At 41.0% G+C, this 22,208-nt stretch overlaps 4 protein-coding genes across 5 annotated transcripts; 3 read left to right on the top strand and 1 right to left on the bottom strand.

Moving 5' to 3' along the window:
* Nucleotides 1–12: 12 nt before the first annotated feature.
* On the bottom strand, nucleotides 13–2,298 carry LOC128200843 (uncharacterized; the record flags this gene model as incomplete). Its single annotated transcript, XM_052895549.1, has 2 exons — nucleotides 381–2,298; nucleotides 13–303 (listed from the first exon to the last, which is right to left on the bottom strand). Coding segments are annotated over exons 1-2 (2,209 nt in total), but the record flags the coding sequence as incomplete, so codon positions are not given.
* Nucleotides 2,299–5,434: 3,136 nt separating this feature from the next.
* On the top strand, nucleotides 5,435–8,463 carry LOC113518731 (membrane-bound alkaline phosphatase-like). 2 transcript variants are annotated; one of them, XM_026903697.3, is made up of 5 exons: nucleotides 5,439–5,813; nucleotides 6,296–6,488; nucleotides 6,707–6,879; nucleotides 6,976–7,627; nucleotides 8,121–8,463. In XM_026903697.3, the coding sequence occupies exons 1-5, from the start codon at nucleotides 5,466–5,468 to the stop codon at nucleotides 8,387–8,389; spliced, it is 1,635 nt and encodes a 544-aa protein (XP_026759498.3). In that variant the 5' UTR covers nucleotides 5,439–5,465; the 3' UTR covers nucleotides 8,390–8,463. The 2 variants fall into 2 exon arrangements, with proteins under 2 accessions (XP_052751510.1, XP_026759498.3); XM_052895550.1 differs by having other exon boundaries at nucleotides 5,435–5,813; nucleotides 6,707–7,627.
* A 3,489-nt stretch (nucleotides 8,464–11,952) lies between these two features.
* LOC113518732 (membrane-bound alkaline phosphatase-like) lies at nucleotides 11,953–15,263 on the top strand. Its single transcript, XM_052895551.1, has 5 exons — nucleotides 11,953–12,310; nucleotides 12,775–12,967; nucleotides 13,057–13,229; nucleotides 13,570–14,209; nucleotides 14,876–15,263. Exons 1-5 carry the CDS (start codon nucleotides 11,960–11,962, stop codon nucleotides 15,088–15,090), a joined length of 1,572 nt encoding a protein of 523 aa, XP_052751511.1. The 5' UTR covers nucleotides 11,953–11,959; the 3' UTR covers nucleotides 15,091–15,263.
* Nucleotides 15,264–16,134: 871 nt separating this feature from the next.
* LOC128200842 (uncharacterized) lies at nucleotides 16,135–22,208 on the top strand. Its single transcript, XM_052895548.1, has 3 exons — nucleotides 16,135–20,675; nucleotides 20,811–20,934; nucleotides 21,109–22,208. Exons 1-3 carry the CDS (start codon nucleotides 17,043–17,045, stop codon nucleotides 22,206–22,208), a joined length of 4,857 nt encoding a protein of 1,618 aa, XP_052751508.1. The 5' UTR covers nucleotides 16,135–17,042.

Here is a 22,208-nt window from a genome sequence, read left to right as displayed (position 1 = left end):
ACTGCGCAGTACACTGAGCGGATTTATGGCCCGCTTTTCCGCAGCGGAAGCACAACACGCCCCCGCTGGTGTCCACACTGGCGGTGCACCACTGCGCTACGTGCCCAGAGAGCAAGCAGCGGTAGCACCGCATGGGCCTCGGTTCTAATGTCTGAACCCGAGCCATTACCCAGCCCACTTTTACCCGGCCGGCTTTGGACAGGGCCTTGGCAGCACTTACTGGGCAGCGAACCCATATGGAGCCGACTCCCGAGGGAGCGCGACGGATCTCCCCCGTCTTGATGAGGGCCTCGTCGCAACCACCTTCCCGCGCAACCGCGGCAATGACCTCGGCAGGTGTAGCCGAGTCGTCAAGATTCCTTATTCGCAGTTCAGCCGACTTGATCGGCCTGGAAATCTTGACGGCCCCTCCGGCAGGATCTCTGCCAGCTTATTGGCCAGCAGGTCTGCTTTGACGCCTGAATCGGCGCCTGGCACCTCCAGTATACGCGACCCTGTGGCGCCTAATCTGAACCTGGCATCGGTGATTCCGAGTTCGGTCGGTGAGAGCTTGCTGTGGGCCTCTCGGAACACTGTCGCATAGGTTATACCCTTTTCTTCCGCGCCGGGCTGCAGAGTGATAACGACTGCCTGCGAGCGCGGAAGACGGAATCTTCTCTTCCTCTTCTTCTTTGGCTTCGGCGCCGGTGCCGTGGCAGGCGCCGTCTTCCCTTGTGCCGCCTGACTGGCGGGGGCCTCCTTCGCTGGGGTCTTCTTCCGACGCTTGCCGCGCCGAACGACCGTCGTCCACTGCTCCGTTGTTGTACTAGCGGACGGCGGCGGGGCGCGACTCGTGCCCGGATCGCCAGCTGGAACCGGTTGAGTTGCCCGGTCCCTACTCTGGGTTGGTGCCTTCGGTGCTCGCGGAGCGGATTGCGAGGCACTCCTTGCGGCTTTCGCATTGCGTGCCGGCTTCCTCTTGCCGGGTTGTGCGAGCCGTTCCTCAATTGCGGCAAGTCGGACATTAAACATGTCTCCGATCTGCCGTACAATTCTCGCCTCCAGGCTCTCATCTGGAGAAGCCGCGACCGGCTGTATAGGGGCCGGTGCAGCACATGTCTTGTCCTTGGTAGCCTCACCAGGCGCACGCTGCGGCACTGACGAGGCTTGCAGCTCTTGTAGCTGGTTTTTAAGCTTGCGGAGCTCAACGCTCTGCTCCAGCAATCTCCTCTTCAGGTCTATGGTCTCGTCGACATATGACTGAACCTGACGCTCAAGGTTTTCCCTCTCGGCTCTAAGCTCGAGCACCTCTTTCGCGTTTGGGGCGTTAGCGACTGCCTTGCGAAGGGCCCTCATCTCGACGGCGCTTCTGACCGACTCCTCGCGGATGCCGGTCAACATAATTTGCCGCTCCTTCAATTCAGCCTCCAACTGGGCGTTGTCTTTGCGCAGATCAGCGCATTCGGCCGTGTTCGTCCGGTCAACGAACCACTCCGTGTTTCTGCGGATGGTCGTTATATTCTCTTTGATCGTCTTTATAATCGTACCCTTCAAGTGGCCAGATTTTTTGACGGCCTCCAAAACGTTTCTGGCACATTCATCCATTTCGGCTCCGACGACGTCTGCTCGCTTAATTTCCTCCACGGGGAATATGTTGTAATGGCGAGTCACTGGTTTCGAAGTGCCGGCAACGGCCTCTGCGGCCTCTTTCTCCATTTCTCTATCGACATATTCGGCAAGGTCGGCCCTCGCCTGCGACAGTCCTGCATATCGGCCCGTGGCCTTAGGTGAAATAGCCTTGGGCGGAACGGTGTTTCCTCCTTCGTACAGAGCGACACGGAACTGCTCTGCGCTGCTGGGGGCTTTTGCCTTCCCAGCCTTTCCCTTCCTCTTAGCCGAGGTTTGTGAGTCGCTTTCGACAACTGACGACTCCTCATCACTTCTCGAATGGCGCCTTTTGCGCCTGGAGCGAGGACGCTCCAAAAAGTCCTCATCCTCACTGAATAACATACTTGCACACGAAGTCGACCGCGAAAGTGAGCTGTCGATCTCGCGGGCAAGCATGGACAATTCATCGTCCATAGCCGGATCGATCTCCATACTCCGGCGAGCTCTTACCGGGACCACTTTGGTCTCCAGTCCCACCTCCTTCACTATCTCTCCTCTCACAACAACATCTTCTCCTACTCCCCTCAGGCCTTCCGTTGCCCCCCCCAGATACACGGGGCTGACCACCCCCGGCTGAACCGGTGCGGTGGTGGCGGATTCTCCGTCTCCCGACGGTACCGCCCTGGGGAATTCAGTTTTGCGACTGGCCATTCTCATGTTTTCCTTTTTTAACGGGGGAGGTCCCGTGAAAGGCGAAAGGAAATTGAAAACGAAAAATGATAGAAAAAACAAAACGACAGAAAGAAAACAGAAGATAGAAAAGACGACAGTAAAGATCAAAACAAAAATAAAACAAACAAAACAAAAACGAAGAATAACAAAAAAAGACGAAACAAAACGAAGAGCGAGTCAGGCAAATCCGCAACACAAATAGTGCGTCACGAACTCGTCCCACCCGCGGCGTCGGAAGATTAGCCGTCGGTAAGTGAGATCTCTAAATAGCGAGAAGTCACTTACCGCCGTTGCCCAGGATGCACCAGGCCCCAGCCATTGTCAGCCACCGTTCCCGCCGGACGTATCCGCACCAGGACAAGTGACCGTACAATGAGCCAGGGCACTCTTGGAGGTTTTCCGACCCAGCACCCCAACCTAACCTAACCTAACCTAACCCTAACCTAACCTAACCTAACCTAACCTAACCTAACCTAACCTAACCTAACCTAACCTAACCTAACCTAACCTAACCTAACCTAACCTAACCTAACCTAACCTAACCTACCCTCACCTAACCTAACCTAACCTAACCTAACCTAACCTAACCTAACCTAACCTAACCTAACCTAACCTAACCTAACCTAACCTAACCTAACCTAACCTAACCTAACCTAACCTAACCTAACCTAACCTAACCTAACCTAACCTAACCTAACCTAACCTAACCTAACCTAACCTAACCTAACCTAACCTAACCTAACCTAAACTAACCTAACCTAACCTAAACTGGAGGTCTTGCTTGTTCAGATTGATTTATTATTGTGCCACGAGGAGTAACTATAGCGCCTTCTAACCTGCTTGTAGCGACATCTAGTGATCGGTGTTGTTATTAATCTTAGTAGTGTTCTTTAAATATACGCAAGAACCGCAATTCGGTCGTGCTATTTATTTATTTATTTTTTTTTTTTTTTCTACTCCACTCCGCTCCGCTCCACTCCACTCCACTCCACTCCACTCCACTCCCCTCCCCTCCCCTCCCCTCCCCTCCCCTCCCCACTCCTCCCCACCCCTACACTCCTCCCCACCCACCCACCCACCCACTCCACCCACCCACCCACCCACCCACCCACCCACCTACCCACTCCACCCACCCACCCACCCACCCACCCACCTAACACCCACCCACCCACCCACCCACCTAACCACCCACCCACTCCACCCACCCACCCACCCACCCACCCACCCACTCCACTCCACCCACTCCACCCACCCACCCACCCACCCACCCACCCACCCACCCACCCACCCACCCACCCACCCACCCACTGCACTGCACTGCACTCACCCACTCCACCCACCCACCCACCCACCCACCCACCCACCCACCCACCCACCCACCCACCCACCCACCCACCCACCCACCCACCCACCCACCCACCCACCCACCCACCCACCCACCCACCCACCCACCCACCCACCCACCCACCCACCCACCACACACACCCACACACCCACCCACCCACCCACCCACCCACCCACCCACCCACCCACCCACCCACCCACCCACCCACCCACCCACCCACCCACCCACCCACCCACCCACCCACCCACCCACCCACCCACCCACCCACCCACCCACCCACCCACCCACCCACCCACCCACCCACCCACCCAATCCACCCACTCCACTCCACTCCACCCACCCACCCACCCACCCACCCACCCACTCCACTCCACTCCACTCCACTCCACTCCACTCCACTCCACTCCACTCCACTCCACTCCACTCCACTCCACTCCACTCCACTCCACTCCACTCCACTCCACTCCACTCCACTCCACTCCACTCCACTCCACTCCACTCCACTCCACTCCACTCCACTCCCCTACGCTCCCCTCCCCTCCTAGTTTTGATTCGGTTAGCGCATGATGTACCAGTTTCAGTTGTTCAATGCTAATTTCATCCCTCAGACTTCTGATATCATAACAGGCCGAACTTATTGTTTTTTCTATACTGTTCATCTCGTACTTCCATTTTAAGTGTGAATCAATATGTACACCAAGAAATTTAACTACTTCAATTCTTTCTATTTTTGTTATTTTTACACTTAGGTAATATAAAATAACCAGTATGTGTTGTTAGTGATGACTTACAGAACTGAAATATAGTCCCACATGGTCGCCGGTATGCAAAAGCTTAAAGTTATTTAGCGAGCTATGGGGAGGATTATCTCGGTGTTGCACTTCTTAGTTCTTTTATAGATTTTACTTTTATTATATTTTAATACTTTTACAATTCTTACTTTACTTTTGTCGCTTTCGTAGTCTGACTTCTGTAGTTTTCTTTATTATAGTTATTTTCATTTAAACCTATTGTTTAATTACATTAATACATCAACATACGGCTTATAATATCGAACGCAATTTTGTTCCTAGAGGCTTTTCTGCTGCGTGAAAGTTCTATTAAAAGCTACACTACATGAAAGGCCACCTAAAGAGTAGGTACTACTTACGTTGTTGACCGACTCCGAAGCAATTGTTAACTCTTGAGTTCTCACTTATGTCTCGGTTGAATCCGATAGCGAAGAAATTTTAACAACGTTTCTCTTTTGATCGGTTCGTCATTCAATCAGATCAGACAGCCAGAGTGCTAGAAAACAGCGAATTAGTCTGAAGAGCAGATTGGAAGAAGGCGCTACAACTGGTTGATCATTTTTGGAATCGGTGAGTGAAAGAAATATCACCTACAATGCAGCCTCGTCTGAATGGTCGAAGAGATCGTAACTTACATATTAGTGATTTGGTTGTGATCGTAGACGAGAACCTCCAAGAGGAACGTGGCCTCGTGGACGCGTTACAGCCACGATGGCTGATTGTTAAAATAGTAATTTTATCCACTCACATATTTTGTTGTAAATCCAACTTTACTACTTTAAAATATATCTCAGAAATATTATCCATATTAGAATGATATCAGGAATCTTTGATGATAACTAATTGACGACAGTCTAATCCCATAATGAATAAATTAACGTTATGATATTATCTAATCATAAGAAATTAATAATTATTATTCATATTTTCATAAGATTAGATAATGGCGAAGAGAATAAAAACTTGCTATTACCAATACGACAGCCATTGAATCATATGTTTCAGCTAGTATGCGGCTGCCACCGTTAGTGTTAATAACACTTGTGTCGTGCTGGGCGAGCGTCTCGAGCCGCCGTCACCCGGACCCGCCGCCACTGTCGGCTCGCGCGGCCGCCGCTATCAACCCCGCCGAGCGCACCGCCCAGTACTGGGTGGAGGAGGCGCAGGCCGGGATCCGGGCTCGCGTCAAACACGACAAGAGCGACGGCGTGGCGCGGAACGTGGTCATGTTCCTAGGTGACGGAATGTCGGTTCCGACGCTGGCGGCCGCGCGGACGCTGCTGGGACAGAATCGGGGCCGCACTGGCGAGGAATCACAATTGTCTTTCGAAGAATTCCCCACTGTAGGATTAGCTAAGGTAATTGACATCATACATACTATATTATCATCGTTACTTCCAAGAAAAGAGCATATTCTTTTTTAAAAGTCAGGCAGCACACCTGCTTTCCTCTGTTGTTGCGGGTGTCCATGGGCAACCATCGCTTACCATCATGTAAGCCACATCTTCGTGCCTACTGGTAAAGAATTATTGGAAATACCTGTTACTTTATCAGTATTTATTTTTTGATTTTCCGATACGAGCTCATGAGTTAGTCACATCGTTATCATTATTATCATCGTACCAGCCATTAACTGTCTACTGCTAAACATAGGCATCCTCCATAAGGTAAGTTTTCCAGTAGTCCAGAAGTTACTACTCTTGGTAGGCAGGTTGGCAACTGCAGTAAGGATTTAGTGATATTTTACAATGATCGTTGCTGGTGTAAGTTCTTTTAGTCGCCTCTTAATACACCCACGGGAAAGGAATGAATGTTTCAGATACAATATTTTATATTTCAGACGTACTGTGTGAACCATCAAATAGCAGACTCGGCGTGCACGGCGACCGCGTACCTGTGCGGCGTGAAGAACAACTACGGTATGATCGGACTGACGGCGGCGGTGCCGCGCCGGGACTGCGTCGCGTCGCTCGACAACAGCACCCATGTCGCCTCCATCGCCGAGTGGGCGCTGCAGGACGGCCGCGACGTCGGTATGTGGCTGCACTGCACAATCAACTCCTCATCAAACTGCTTCATTGTTTGAATTGTTTTAATATTACCTAAATACATCTCATGAACTTGATAATTCAAAATTATTTCTGTATTGCACTAGTGCTGTCTACTCACTACTTCCTGTGCCACTTAGGTTGTCTGAAAGAGATCTCTTTCAGAGATAAGTTGTGTTTTAGTGTAAATATTTTCTATGCAGGTATTGTGACTACAACACGTATTACGCACGCGTCACCGGCCGGCGCTTATGCCAAGATAGCCAATCGCAATTGGGAAAATGATTTGGAAGTGTTATTAGATGGACAAGATCCATTACTATGTCGTGATATTGCACATCAACTGGTACATTCGTATCCAGGCAATCAGTTTAAGGTAAACTATTTATTACACCTGAGTATTACATCTATTAAAAAAAAAAAAAAAAAAAAAAAATTTAAACGATTTTTTAACTATATGTATTACTTGCAGGTCATTTTAGGTGGTGGAAGGCGTGAATTTTTACCAAATACGACATTTGATGAAGAGGGCACTCAAGGCCTCAGAACAGATGGTCTCAACCTAATCGAAGAGTGGCAAGCTTCTAAAGAGTCGCAAAATGTTGACTTTAAGTACGTGTGGAATAGGGAACAATTAATGAATTTATCACAATCACCACCAGATTATCTCCTGGGGCTCTTTGAGGGTGACCACATGCAGTACCATTTGGAGGCGAATAATGTTACAGAGCCGAGCCTCACTGAGCTTACTGAAATTGCCATACGATCCCTCAGCCGCAATGAAAAGGGTTTCTTCTTGTTCGTGGAGAGCGGCCGCATTGACCACGGACACCACGACAACTACGCGCACCTGGCGCTCGACGAGACGATCCAGCTGCACGCGGCGGTGCAACGCGCCACCGAGATGCTCTCCGAGGAAGATTCCTTGATAGTAGTTACCTCTGATCATTCACACGTCATGGCCATCAATGGCTACTCACCACGTGGCAATAGCATAATTGGGCGTTCTAATGAAGTAGGAGACGATGGTATACCGTACATGACAGTCTCGTACACCAATGGACCTGGTGCACGACCACATGACAATGGAGCTCGTGTTGACGTTACTACAGAAGAAAATTTCGGTAAGATGTTATTTCATATTAAATAAAAAATCATTTAATAACCAGCTTGAATTTATCATTATATTCATGTATTAAATATTAAAAAAAAAATCCTACCTTCAAATGACTTCATTATCACACTGTTTATCAGTTTCTACGATAGTATAGTCAAATTCGATTCAGATAAATAGTACTCGAATCGGAATGCGGTTACTATTCCGGCTCCATTGCCAAAATATCATTATAGTATATTAATAAGTAAATGGTATTAAAAAAAAAAAAAAAAAGTAATAAATCACAATCTTCTAAGTGTGGGAAATAACAGATTAATTTTTATGTAACTCAGTATGACAAACAAGCTGAATTAATTTCATAACGAAATTTCAGTACGTATATATACCTCTTGTAATAAGAGAGTAAAGTTAATAGGTCCACACCATACATATATGTGAAAAATAAATATACTCATGAATTGAATGAATCAGTACTTATGATATGAATGTTTGGTTTGCAGGTAGTTTGCGGTGGCGTACGCACGCGGAGGTGCCGCTGGAGGACGAGACGCACGGCGGCGACGACGTGGCGGTGTTCGCGCGCGGGCCGCACCACGCGCTGTTCACGGGCCTGTACGAGCAGAGCCGCATCCCGCACCTCATGGCCTACGCCGCCTGCATCGGGCCCGGCCTGCACTACTGCAACGCCGCCACGCACGCATCCTACAGCTCTATATTTTTAATAGTTACCCTGTTGTATATGTTAAATGCTCTGAATTTGCATCGATGATGTAATTTTATGATATTTTCCTTATATATTGTTATGAAGTATTTGTAAACAAAAAATTAGGACGTAATTCTCATTTTATAGTAGGTAGTAAAATATATATGTAGACTGTATAGCTAGTTTAAATTGAAGACGTCAACGATCTCATGAACATGATAATGAAGGTCAATTGTTCTTTAAGATTGCACTGGAACGATCCGAGATGGCCGAGCACCTCCGAACACGATAGAAGCAGTTACAATATACTATTGTTACTGTTCTTATTTTGTATTGGTAGTTAAATCGTATTAGGCATTATTTTTGTAAATAATGTATATCTATTTATTGTTATGAGATTACTTAATTTTACTTCATTATTGGAGTCCATATTTTACAACGTTAGCATTTATAAAATAACATATAAATGTTTTAGCAATTAAATTGCTGAAATTAGTAAAATTAAAAAATTTTGGTAAAACTATAATTATAAAAATATTTTGGAAATATACATATGTATATGAAATAAAAAAAAAAGCTAACCAAACGTACAATATCTAATGCATATATAATATAGCAATCGTAACAAACATAATGTAATGTAGCTTTTATAAGAATTTTAAATAGTTTTCTGGTACAAATTAAATCTGATTAATTAAGACAAGTTGTATCATTTTGGTACAGAATCCTAAAATTGCATAAGAACCCGTTTATCCATTTAAAGGCTCCACTTGTATGAAGCTGATAGATAGATAGATATGTATATTGATAATATTTGCTAGAATGTAGGTTTCACAAATCTTATTATAAAGTACAGACGTCCGCCCTATTTATTCATGAGTAGATACAGATAAAAAAAAACTGCAAAAAGTAGAGGAGATAAGATGACGCCATGCGGAACAACAATTATTATTATGTTTAAAGTTATGTTAATTTAAGGGGTGTAAATAATATACTATCATTCTATTTATTAACTACAATGATAGTATCATATCTGATTTCTTTAATTTTTTTTCCAGTATATTCAATCTATTTATAACTGATATTGTAATCATTATTATTACAACTAATCCATCGTTCACTGTTGAACATCGATCTTCCTCATATTTCTACAAAAAGTCTCTATGTGACTCTACATACTTTGGATCATTTGCGATCCCTTCCAGTACGCACACACAGGCCAGAAGAAAACGTAGGAAAAAGAGGAGCGTAAAGGAGGTGGTGTGCGTAGAACACCGCCTCCTTTACGTTCCGAGGTCGAGGTACTTCAAGTCAGAATGGTTGGTATTTGTTGTTAGCGCAGTTGAATGCTATGCTAATGCTAAATGATTGACAAACTTATCCATCATTAGCCTGTATAATTTGCATTCAGTGATTCTCTGCAATTCTTTTAAGATCGTCACTACATCTCGCGAAGGGGTCACTCTATGTAATGACGTAGATATATATATAGCATATGAATAGAATAGAAACATTTATTGCCAGTAAACATACAATTACAATATAAAATATAGAAAATACATATACAAGAAGTGTCCCCTACTAGGCAAAAGGAACCGGCTCAGCTGATGCTGTGAGTGTCCCAGCGCAATGTGAACAGCTGCACAGCGCTGGCAATCCCTCTCTTAACAAAACATAACCAAAATGCAGAGTACCACAGTAAATTGTTTCTTACAAGAATTATTTCTCAAATATACTAATAGATAAAAAAAAAATAGCAAAGTAGTTTTCATTTGTGCATATATTTGACACATACGGACACACACACACACACACACACACACACACACATATATATATATATATATATATATATGCACACACACATACATTTATCCATATACATTCATACATATACATACACACATAAGTAAAATATCATATTGAGGATCAGATACTACCGATAGTTATGTTCTCCTTTATTTTGTTTCTCCAATAGTATTCGTTTTAGTCTATATTTGAAACAGAGCTGGGACATTTCCTCGCGGAGAGGCGGAGGCAGATTGTTCCAAATTTTAGCAGCGGGGAACTTAAAGCTTCCTCTGTTTGCCGACTCCCTATGTATAGGTAATGGTAACCCGCTGCCACTCTCGTTACGTGTATTAAGGGGATGTAAATCTCTCATACAGGTGAGTTTGTTACATAGATACTCTGGTTTCTTTTTTTGTATCACTTTATACACCAGGCATGCAAGATGTAGATGTCTCCTTAGGTTCATTTTCAATATTCCTTTTTTATTTAAAATAGGAGTTATTCGTGTTCGCCTCGGAATATTGTAGCAGAAACGTGCGCATGCGTTTTGAACCCGTTGCACGGAGTGAGCGGTTCGCGCTAGAAGTCTAGGCCCATACACTGTGTCACAGTAGTTGAATTGTGACAAAACCAGTGTTTCTACAAGTGTCACTCTTATTTTTTCTGATAGGCAATCCCTCAACCCATAAAGCACTTTCAGTTAATGTACAAAAAAAAAATATTTTCATGTTTACATGTTCCTCGTATCGCAAAGCGCTATCCATCATGAGCCCAAGATTCTTTACAATACTCACTCTTTCCACTGGTTGGCTATCTGTTACAATATTAGGATTGTGTTTTATCACCAAGTCACACTGGTGTCGGGGACCCAGCACTATATATTGCGATTTCTTAGGATTCAAAATCAGATTGTTTGTTACACGCCGCCCACTTAAATAATTTATCAAGGTCCTTGTTAATTAGTTCAATGGCCTTGTCGATGTCACTTGCAAAAAAAAAAAAAATTAGAAGTACAACTGTGTGTCATCAGCATATAAGTGTAGCTTACAGCTTTCCACTTGTTTGTGCAAATCTACAGTGTACAATATGAACAATAACGGACTGATGATAGAGCCTTGAGGCGTCCCTCTGTTGATTTTTCATTTTTGACTGTACATCTTCCCCTTGCGCTCCTTCTATTTTTACATATACGCTCAGTGCATCCACTGCGTCCAATACCGACGTCGCCTCAGTTCTGTATATAGTTCCTATGGCGATTCGTATCCCACCGGGTGAAGAGACCTCCAGCCACATCTGTTCCAATTTCAACAGTGGATGCGAATGCACCCGTACACGAAGGTCCCGTCGTATATAAAAGCCCACTCCTCCTCCTCTCTTGCCATTCAGTCGAGGTGTATGCTTAAATATGTATCCCGATATAGCCGGCGCTCCAGATTTCTCTCTATTTGTTATCCAAGTTTGTATGTATATATATGTATTAATGTGACATTGAGTGACTTTGAGAATATGTTGAGTGAAAATAGTAGTTTACGTTCTTTATGTCCTCAATACTGTGTGTCAAGGTACCAAAATATCACATTAACTTTGATGATTATGAATTAACTTTTTCATTGTAATATTAGTAAGGTTTAGTCCTCCCGTTACTGGTAAATAATAATAAAAAAAAAGTAAATAAATCTGCAGTAATTACACAATAATAAATAAATACAAAATCACGGTATTACCTTTTATCTATTTTAAATACAGCGATTACATTAATTATGATTAGAGGGTATTGATAATAGAGAGAATAAAAGTGATATTAGGTGTATGCAGGCAGTTACATTGACACAGTTTATTGTCAATATGCTGTTGTCACCGTTGGTGTTGATCACAACAGTGTTGGCGGCTGTCGCCAGTGCCGCTGATACACGACACCCGGATTTGTTGCCACTGTCGCAACACGATGCGGCAGCCAGAAACCCTGCAGAGCAGTCTGCTCGATACTGGGTAGATGAGGCTCAGGCTGGGATCAAGTCTCGTCTTCAATTAAACAAAATCGAGGGCAAGGCACGCAATATAGTTATGTTCCTGGGTGACGGCATGTCGGTTCCGACGTTGGCGGCCGCACGGACCTTGCTAGGACAAAGGGAAGGTCGCACTGGCGAGGAATCTCAACTATCTTTCGAAGCGTTCCCATCTGTTGGTTTATCGAAGGTAGATATAGTTATATAATATAAATGATGACATCGAACGACAGGATTACTTTTTTTTTGCAAGGAACTCGTATTTGAGAATAAACAGTTCAAACAATTATAAGATTAAGTTTACAAGTTGAATGAAACTATTAACGGGAACATGGATTTTTAAGTTTGTTTACGTAATAATGGGAATTGATAAATATTTCGTGTGGACATATATATTACTCTGGTCAAATATTATAGGTACTAAGAACTCTTTCTATGTCTTAAATACGAACATTATTAGCTTTCTAACTGAAACAGGAATACATTTAAATCGTAACAATAATTTCTTACTAGGGATTCTTTACATTCTTTTAATATCTCCGCTATGTTGGCTTAATTTAGTTGTTTAGGCGATTTCCGCCGATTGCGATAGTTCATGCCAATTTGTAAGATCCGTGTGGCTTGAATTTTTATTCATCAATTACAATATTTCAGACGTACTGTGTAAATCAACAAATACCGGACTCGGCGTGCACGGCGACCGCGTACCTGTGCGGCGTAAAGGGCAACTACGGCACGATCGGCGTGACGGCGGCGGTGCCGCGCCGGGACTGCGTCGCGTCGCTCGACAACAGCACCCATGTCGCCTCCATCGCCGAGTGGGCGCTGCAGGACGGCCGCGATGTTGGTATGTGGCCGCACTGCACCTTAGGCACTTATTAAACTTAACTGTTACCCATAAGTGGTGTGTCTACAATATAATTGTTTATTATACAGGTATTGTGACAACGACGCGTATCACGCACGCATCCCCGGCCGGTGCGTACGCTAAAGTGGCTGATAGAAATTGGGAAAATGACAATAGCATTGTACAAGATAGACAGGATCCATTACTCTGTCGTGATATCGCTCACCAGCTTATACATATGTATCCAGGGAACCAATTTAAGGTAAATTACAATTCGGTTTCTTATTATTAACGTGCTACTATTAAAATTTATAATACAGAAACGAATTATTTCTTAAAACAATAACTAAGTGAAGTCAGCAAGATACATGTTCTACATGTTGTATTAGATTATATATATATATATATATGTGTGTGTGTGTGTGTGCGTGTGTGCGCGTGTGTGTGTGCGTGTGCGTATGCGTGTGCGTGTGTGTATATAATTATTATTAATAGATAACTAATGATATAGCGTGCGACTAAGGTATGGCTTGACTATGGACAAGTGACGAAAAATATACACGATTATTATTTTTAATGTAAATATATTTTTATATGTATAGGTAATCTTAGGTGGTGGAAGGCGTGAATTTTTACCAAATACAATACGAGATGAGGAAAATACGAGAGGTAGAAGAACGGATGAACGTAATCTTATTGAGGAGTGGCAATCACTAAGAGCATCACAAAATGTCAGTTACAACTATGTATGGAATAGAGAGCAATTGATGAACATATCTGAGTCACTGCCAGAATATCTTTTAGGCCTCTTTGAAGGTTCTCACATGCAATATCATTTAGAAGCAGACACTACTACGGAGCCAACACTCACCGAGTTAACTGAAATTGCAATAAGATCTCTAAGTCGTAACGAAAAGGGTTTCTTCTTGTTCGTGGAGAGCGGCCGCATTGACCACGGACACCACGACAACTACGCGCACCTGGCGCTCGACGAGACGATCCAGCTGCACGCGGCGGTGCAGCGCGCCACCGAGATGCTCTCCGAGGACGACTCCCTCGTAGTAGTTACCGCTGATCATGCCCACGTCATGACCATTAACGGGTATTCACCACGGGGAAGCAGTATCATTGGGCGTTCTAATCAGCAGGGCAGTGATGGCGTACCGTACATGACCGTCGCATATGCAAATGGACCTGGCGCGCGTGGAGCTCGAGTTGATGTCACAGCGGATGAAAACTTTGGTAAGATAATGATAATTATATGTGTAACATGACTGATGTATCTCGAGGGTTCATAAAATATAAATAATACTAAATAATTACGAGTACATTAAGACTGTAAGTACAGGTACATACAGTACACATATATCGTCGAAGTATTTGAGTAAACATTTTCTGTATATTATTACAGATAGAATTAGATAGAAATTTTGTACCTGTATTATTTATTAAGAGGAGATATTTAGCTTTGAATAGTTCATATAATATGACAAAGGAGAGATAAGAATTAATCATTTTATATGCATTATATTGCAGCGTTACGGTTGCGGTAACCGCTCATGGTCAGGCGGTCTATACGGTTAAATATTTTTGTATAAACATTTTATTGTCATGAATAAGAATTGTACATAAAGATTTCTATTTTTGTATGTAAAGGGTAATCTGTCGATCTACTGAACCGTTTCTGGAAATATTTGTTGCCTTTTTTGATGTTACCTTGAATGAAAATCTGGGAAAGATATATTTTATAACATAAGAATTTTACAGGACACATTTCTCACAGTATCTTATAGATATGTATTTTAATAAAAAATAAGAAAAAAGAAAAAGAGGTAACCAGTTCGTATGATAAACATAATCAATGATACTTATTCTGAGTTTACAAATAATGGAACTCTTTATTGCTAGGCGATTTGCGGTGGAGAACTCATGCAGAAGTACCGCGGAGCAGCGAGACGCACGGCGCGGACGACGTGGCGGTGTTCGCGCGCGGGCCGCACCACGCGCTGTTCACGGGCCTGTACGAGCAGAGCCGCATCCCGCACCTCATGGCCTACGCCGCCTGCATCGGGCCCGGCCTGCACTACTGCAACGCCGCCACTTCTTTCAGTGGTTTACCATAGTTCTCTAAATATATTGTTATTATGTTTGATACTTGCCACCTTTGCTATATTATATCAGTAATTTATCATTTCGCGGTATCGAAACTTTTCATATGTAAACACACATCACAATGTAAACAAACCTAAGTAAATAGTAGCAAGCTCATCAATATTTACTCTGATATCAATTCCTTTTATAAGGTATTTTATGTATTATTATTTCGTATACCTAAGAATATTATATTATAATAATATACTCTGGTATTCATTTATTATTACTCTCCCAAAAATTATGGCCTAATGATATATATAATATCTAGAGTCTATTCTAAACGCTATGTTTGAAGTATGAAATTTGAGTTTACACATACCTAATAATGTATTTTAAACATATTTTTCTTATATACCCAAACGTAAGTTTTTTTGTATATATTAACTCGTATCCAAATGTAAAGTGAAGCTTTGATGTATTTTCAATATAAAATAAATGTATGATAGAGATTTGAGCAAATCATATCAAATAATATGTGTAAGTATATTTGTTATTCATATATATTACTAATGAATAAATAAATAAATAGACTCAGTATAACGTACTATACCTCATAATGTACGGTATTAAAGCACAGAGAGTTTTTTTTTATTTGATATGAAAAACAAAATGTTGCTGCCATCGTAGCCCAAAGGTGTATTCTTAGTTGTAGCCAGGCACACTTGCGCCGTAGTGCGGACAATCTGTGTCGGCGCACTTCGATTTTGCGTAGATAATGGTTTGTGCAAACAAATATTATGACAGGGAAACCATTTGTTTGTAACTGTAATAGTATAGCTGAGACAATTTGTAAGCAGTAATATTATAATAACAGAAATACTGTCAAATATTGCCCAAATATAAAAACCTACTAATATTATAAATGTGAAACTTAGTAAAGCTGTTTGGTTGTTTTTTATTTAATGACGTTTGACGGCTGAATAAATTTGAATACTTGGCAGGTAGGTACATACGAGTATAAGGTTAATCCTATGGTAGACACTTTTTAATAGAATTCTCACTGGTAAAGCTGTGAATCTCGAAATTGCACCTCATGGCGTACGCCGCCTGCATTGCTAAACTGACAGTGCTAAATGGACAATTAATAAATGTTCTTATAAACAAACTATTTTCATATTGCACTGCATGCACTATCATAGGCATAACTCCATAGATTGCTTAAATAATAGCTTTGTGTGGTATTAAAGACAATATTTTAAACTCAATTATAACATATTAAAAAAAAAAAAAAATTACACGGCATTACATGTAACTGATCTCTTGTGCGAATGGGTGTCCCTTAAGGGTCTATTCTTGGCCCATTATTATTTTTAGTTTATATTAAAAAAAAAATCCCCCATACTGTTGGAAACTCCAACAAAAATTAATACTGGCATAAAAACTTTTTATTATATTTTTTAATTTCAAATAAAGAATAAATAAAATTGTCATAAAAATGGAGAATAAAAAATTGTATTCCTAATTAACTTTGGCCTTTTATATATTAAATCCATGTATCTATATTGAGTACAATACAAATTTGGTCCATTTCGAGCATCGTAAGGCAAGAAACAGCGAATTACAAAAAATCTCAGTTCAATATACGTGGATACGAGAAGCGCCATTGTTTCAAGAATACAACATATATGAAATCTATTCTCCTCCGTGCGTTCGACAGGCGATTGCAATTTTGTTGAAGTCTACAAGTAAATATTATATATTTCTCCGAGTGGTAACTACAATTTCTTTAGTTGTCAATTAAGAGTTTTATATAGACGACGACAAACGATTATCTCAGTTGACCTGCGAGAAAAATATACATCGAACAGCGGCAAATTCATTCATGACACGAGGTGGGAACTACGATTATTATATTCAATAAATACATTTGAACATTTTCCATAACATCTACATATTTTAATTTTGTGGCAATCGTCGTGCAATGGCCACTGATAGTGAAACTTCACTACGCGCCTCGCGAGGCTATGTTAAAGGGGCGATTACTCGTCTTCACAGTTTTGTTAGCAACGAGTCTGAATTAGAAGAAAGTACCTTACAGGCCATTACAACGCGTAAAGAAAGACTGCTCACAGCCTTCCGTGAATATGAAGGATTTAATATGCGGATTCTTTCAATGCGACCAGATGATGACGAGGACGTAGCAGCTGTTGAAGATAAATATCTATATACTCTTACCGTTCTTAATGAAGTGATTAGCCGTAAGACTTCTTGTGTAGAGGACTCTAAAAGTCATGTTAATACTATTGCACGATCGAAAACTAAGTTACCCGCGATTCAAATGTCCATATTTTCTGGTAATTATGTTGAATATGTAGCGTTTCAATCATTGTTTACTTCATTGATTCATAATGACTTAACATTAGATAATGTTCAGAAGTTGTATTATCTTAGGTCTTATTTAAAAAACGAACCGTATGATCTTATTAAGAACTTACCATTAACAGCCAGTAGCTATGATCAAGCTAGACAATTATTAGACGAGAGATATAACAATAGGTATCGTATTGTAAATGAACATATTGGTCAATTACTAGACTTACCTGCGCTTGTCAAATCAACCCCTGAAAACATTCGAAATTTTGTAGCGAGTCTTAAGCAGACTTTGGCTGCTCTGCAAAATTTAGATGTGAAGGTTGAAACTTGGGATCCAATAATTGTTTGTATTCTTAATCGTAAGTTAGATACATACACGGCTCGGTCGTATCAAATGGAAAGAGATATTGCCGAGGAACACAGCGTCAAGCACTTCATCGAGTATCTTGAGAAGAGGGCACTTGCATTGGAGAACGCTGCGCCGTCAACTGCGATGCCATCTACCAAGGCCAAGGGTTTATCAGTCAACGTAGCGGCTGCTGGTGAGAAAGTGGTGACGTGTCATTACTGTAAGTCTAACAATCATAAATTATTTTCCTGTAATACATTCAAATTAATAACTTCTGTGGAACGCTATAAATTCTGTAAAGATAATAAGTTATGTCTGATTTGTTTGAATAAGCACAATGGAAAATGCAAATTTCATTTCAAATGCGATCAGTGTAAAAAGGCACACAATTCACTAGTTCATCATGACGAATGTGACGAAGGTCCTGTTTCCTTATTATCCAAGGGCCACGATTCTAATGTTTTGCTTCCCACAGTAAAAGTGAAATTATTCACAAAGGATAAAAAGACGATAATAGTGAAGGCGATTTTAGATACAGGTTCACAAGCCTCCCTCGCTACGAGCAAGTTAATCCAGCAATTGGGTTTAACTCCAACACCCAACAATACAAATATAATAGGCGTAGGCAATGCTCAGAATAATACAAGATATTGTATTCCATTAAACATACACTCTGTTAATTCTTCTTTTAATATGACTGCCAATTTTTATGTGGTCGAAAAAATTACCTGCAAGCATCCACAAACAAAACTTGATATTCGGCAATTGAAATTACCTCCCAATATAGTGTTGGCAGATGATCAATTTGATGTTCCATCTGAAATAAATCTCTTAATGGGTGCTGACATATTTTTCCATGTGATAATGCCCAATGAGCCTGAGCGACCGTGGTCTCGAAATCTGCACCGGCCGCTACCTAGTCAAGATGACATTACGCCCTGCATTATCAATACACGTTTTGGATATATTATTGGTGGTTCAATGCTTGAATATCAGCAAGCTTCAAAACAGGTAACATCACTATTATGTATTAAATGCGATCCTGAAATCAATGATAATATCAAATTATTTTGGGAAGCTGAGAGTATACCACAAACCTTTTCTGAGAATCAAAGTGAACAAGAGTTAGCTGAAACTATCTTTCAGAATTCTGTAGAATTGATTGATAATAGATTCCAGGTGAATTTACCTCTTAAAGTCGAGGATAATGAAATTCATAATTACTTGGGCAATTCTTTTGTTTTAGCTTGGTATCGATTTTTAAGTTTGGAAAGGCGTTTACAAAATAATATTAATCTATTGTCAGAATATAATAAATTTATTCATGAATATGTAGAGCTAGGTCATGGCGATTTTATTAATTTTGATTTCTATGATTTTGACAAAGATGCTGTATATTTTTTACCGCATCATGCGGTCATTAATGAATCGAGTAAAACTACTCGCACAAGAGTCGTTTTTGATGCCTCAATGAAGACGGATAAAAAGGTTTCATTAAACGATTTATTACTGAATGGGCCTTCAGTCCAGAAAGAGCTTTTTGATGTAATTTTATTGTTCCGAATTGGTAAATATACGTTTTCCACGGATATAAGGCGTATGTTTAGGAATATTCTGGTGAATCCCAAACACAGGGCTCTTCAAAATATTCTTTGGCGAAATAATCCTGATGAGGCAATAAAATGTATACGTTTAAATACTGTTACGTACGGTATGAAAAGTTCAAGTTATTTATCAACTCGTTGTTTACTCGAACTTACTGAACTATTTGGTCAAGAATTTCCTATAGCTTCATTTATATTGCGAAACTGTACTTACGTCGATGATATCCTCTATTCGTCATCAGATCTTAGTGAAATAAAAGAAGCTAAGCAACAATTACAGTCTTTGCTACAAAAAGGAAGTTTTGAAACACATAAATGGTCAACTAATGATCCAGAAATTTTGTCTGATGTTCCAATTAGTAAACAACATTTTGACGAGCTAGAGTTGCAAAAGGATAATTATACCATGAAAGTATTAGGTTTAAATCTAGATGTAAAGAATGATTGGTTTAATATCACATGCCCAGAAACTATTGATATAAAATCGGTAACAAAAAAGTCAATTTTAAGCTGTATTGCTAAGTTTTATGATCCACTTGGATTTGTGTGTCCAATTATAGTAAAGGCTAAGATTATTATGCAGAAACTGTGGGCTGAAGGTATTAGTTGGGATGCTTCTCCCTCCGATCATGTTAAAGAAGAATGGTTGTTTTTTATTGACGGTCTCAAGGCAATGGAACCTATTCATATTAATAGAAATATACCAATTCCATTAGGTTCTAAGGCTGTTCAATTGATCGGTTTTGCCGATGCCTCAAGTAAAATAGGCTACGGATGCTGTGTATATCTTAGAACGGTAGACTCTGATTGTAATGTGCGCATGTTTCTTTTATGTGCGAAGTCCAGAATTAATTCGTTTTCGAAACCAATAACGATACCACGATTAGAGTTGAATGCGGCCTTATTGCTATCAAGTCTATTACGGAGGACATATGAAACGTTACAGCTCAAACTTTCAATTGATAGTGTTTATCTCTTTACCGATTCTAAGATTGTTTTAGGTTGGTTGAATACTGATATTTTTAATTTACAAGCATATGTGGCTAACCGAGTAAAAGTGATTACAGAAAAAACTGTACAATTTCAATGGAATTATGTTAACACAAAGGAAAATCCAGCCGATTTAATAAGTAGAGGTATAGATCCAAAAGAATTAACATCTTGCTCTCTATGGTGGGACGGACCAGACTTTCTAAAAGACAATAGGTACAATTTTACAAACAAGGCTTCCTTACCTATCGACTTACCTGAATTGAAGAATTCTGGTGCGGCTGTAGATTCCTCTAAGGTAGTATACCTCTCAACACAAATAAAGAGTGATATCTATCAGCTTATAGATAAGTACTCGGATATAAATAAAATGATCAGGGTGTTAGCCTACATATTAAGATTTTGTCATAATCTTAAAAATAAAAATGATCAGATTAAATGTAATTATTTAACTACAAAAGAATTGCAACAGTCATCGCAAAACATTATTAAACACGAACAAAGTATCCATTTTAGCAAGGAAATAAAATCGTTGACTGAAAGCAAAGATGTAGAGGGTATTTTAAAACCTTTTCATATTTTCCTGGATAAGCACGGTCTAATAAGGGTAGGTGGAAGGCTTCATAATGCTGAAATATCTTATAATCAGAAACATCCTATTGTTTTACCGAAGCAATCGAGAATAACCGAACTTATAATTCAGAATGAACATATTAGATTATTTCATGCAGGTCCGAAGTTGCTCCTTTCGAGTCTTAATCAAAGGTACTGGCTGATTAATGGCATGCGACAAGTTAAGAAAATAACTTATAGATGTCTTGTTTGCTTTAAATTGAAGGCAGAGGCGGCAAAGCAACTGATGGGTTCGCTACCATATCAACGTGTTACTGCCTGTAGGCCTTTCCAGACCGTTGGCGTAGATTTTGCCGGTCCACTTCGAGTTAAGAATTCTAGAGTCAGACGTGCAATCGAAACTAAAGGTTATATATGTGTATTTGTTTGTTTCGTAACTAAGGCGGTTCATCTTGAACTAGCTTCAGATTTGAGCACCGAAACCTTTCTCGCCTGTTTTAAAAGGTTCATTTCGAGACGTGGCCTTCCCAGTGAAATTTTCGCTGATAATGGAGGTGCTTTCAAGGGTGCGGCGAACCAATTTGTTGAACTTTACCGGCTCCAAGCTTCCAAGGGTCATCAAACGCGAATACAAGCGTATGCAGCGCAGCAAGGGGTGAAATTTCACTTCATACCCAGTTATTCACCTACTTTTGCTGGCCTGGCAGAAGCTGCTGTCAAGAGTACCAAATTTCATTTAAAAAGGATTTTACAAAAGCTTTTGTTAACATATGAGCAATTGTACACAATTTTAGTTCAGATAGAGGGTGTCTTAAATTCAAGGCCTATTTTACCTATGAGATCTGATATAACGGATTTTAGTTATCTAACTCCCGGTCATTTCTTGACTGGTAATGCTATTGTAGCTTATCCTGAAAATGATGTATCAGATTTACCTATTAATAGACTAAGTTTTTGGAAACAATGTGAACATTTAAAACAATGTTTTTGGAAAATATGGCATAAGTACTATTTAAATGCTTTGCAGTTTAGATCCAAATGGCAAAAGAGTTATCCTAATGTAACAGTAGGAATGTTGGTGATACTCAAGGACCCAAAAAATCCTCCTTTGCACTGGCCTATGGCTAGGATAAGTAAGGTTTTTCCAGGTAGAGATGGGAAGGTTAGAGCTTTCGAAGTTGTAACACCTAATGGTAAAACTTATAAACGTTCCTTATCTGGTATATGTATTCTTCCTATACGAGTAAATGATGCCTAG

The sequence above is a fragment of the Galleria mellonella genome, unplaced genomic scaffold, assembly GCF_026898425.1.
Source record: "Galleria mellonella isolate WM207_F2 unplaced genomic scaffold, CSIRO_AGI_GalMel_v1 utg284, whole genome shotgun sequence".
In the NCBI taxonomy this organism is placed as follows: Eukaryota; Metazoa; Arthropoda; class Insecta; order Lepidoptera; family Pyralidae; genus Galleria; species Galleria mellonella.
Note: the sequence above shows the minus strand (reverse complement) of the source record. Positions and strands in the feature narration are given on the sequence as shown.

What these genes read in the sequence shown, in the direction of transcription:
- LOC113518731 (XM_052895550.1), top strand. Translation starts at nt 5,466, where the DNA reads ATGCGGCTGCCACCGTTAGTGTTAATAACACTTGTGTCGTGCTGGGCG. An exon ending in CCACTGTAGGATTAGCTAAG is followed by an intron (nt 5,814 to 6,295) that starts GTAATTGACATC and finishes TTTATATTTCAG; the next exon opens with ACGTACTGTGTGAACCATCA. An exon ending in TACTACAGAAGAAAATTTCG is followed by an intron (nt 7,628 to 8,120) that starts GTAAGATGTTAT and finishes TTTGGTTTGCAG; the next exon opens with GTAGTTTGCGGTGGCGTACG.
- LOC113518732 (XM_052895551.1), top strand. Translation starts at nt 11,960, where the DNA reads ATGCTGTTGTCACCGTTGGTGTTGATCACAACAGTGTTGGCGGCTGTC. An exon ending in CATCTGTTGGTTTATCGAAG is followed by an intron (nt 12,311 to 12,774) that starts GTAGATATAGTT and finishes ACAATATTTCAG; the next exon opens with ACGTACTGTGTAAATCAACA. An exon ending in GCAGGACGGCCGCGATGTTG is followed by an intron (nt 12,968 to 13,056) that starts GTATGTGGCCGC and finishes TTTATTATACAG; the next exon opens with GTATTGTGACAACGACGCGT.
- LOC128200842 (XM_052895548.1), top strand. Translation starts at nt 17,043, where the DNA reads ATGGCCACTGATAGTGAAACTTCACTACGCGCCTCGCGAGGCTATGTT. An exon ending in CGGCTGTAGATTCCTCTAAG is followed by an intron (nt 20,676 to 20,810) that starts GTAGTATACCTC and finishes AAAAATGATCAG; the next exon opens with ATTAAATGTAATTATTTAAC. An exon ending in TGAAAGCAAAGATGTAGAGG is followed by an intron (nt 20,935 to 21,108) that starts GTATTTTAAAAC and finishes TATTTCATGCAG; the next exon opens with GTCCGAAGTTGCTCCTTTCG.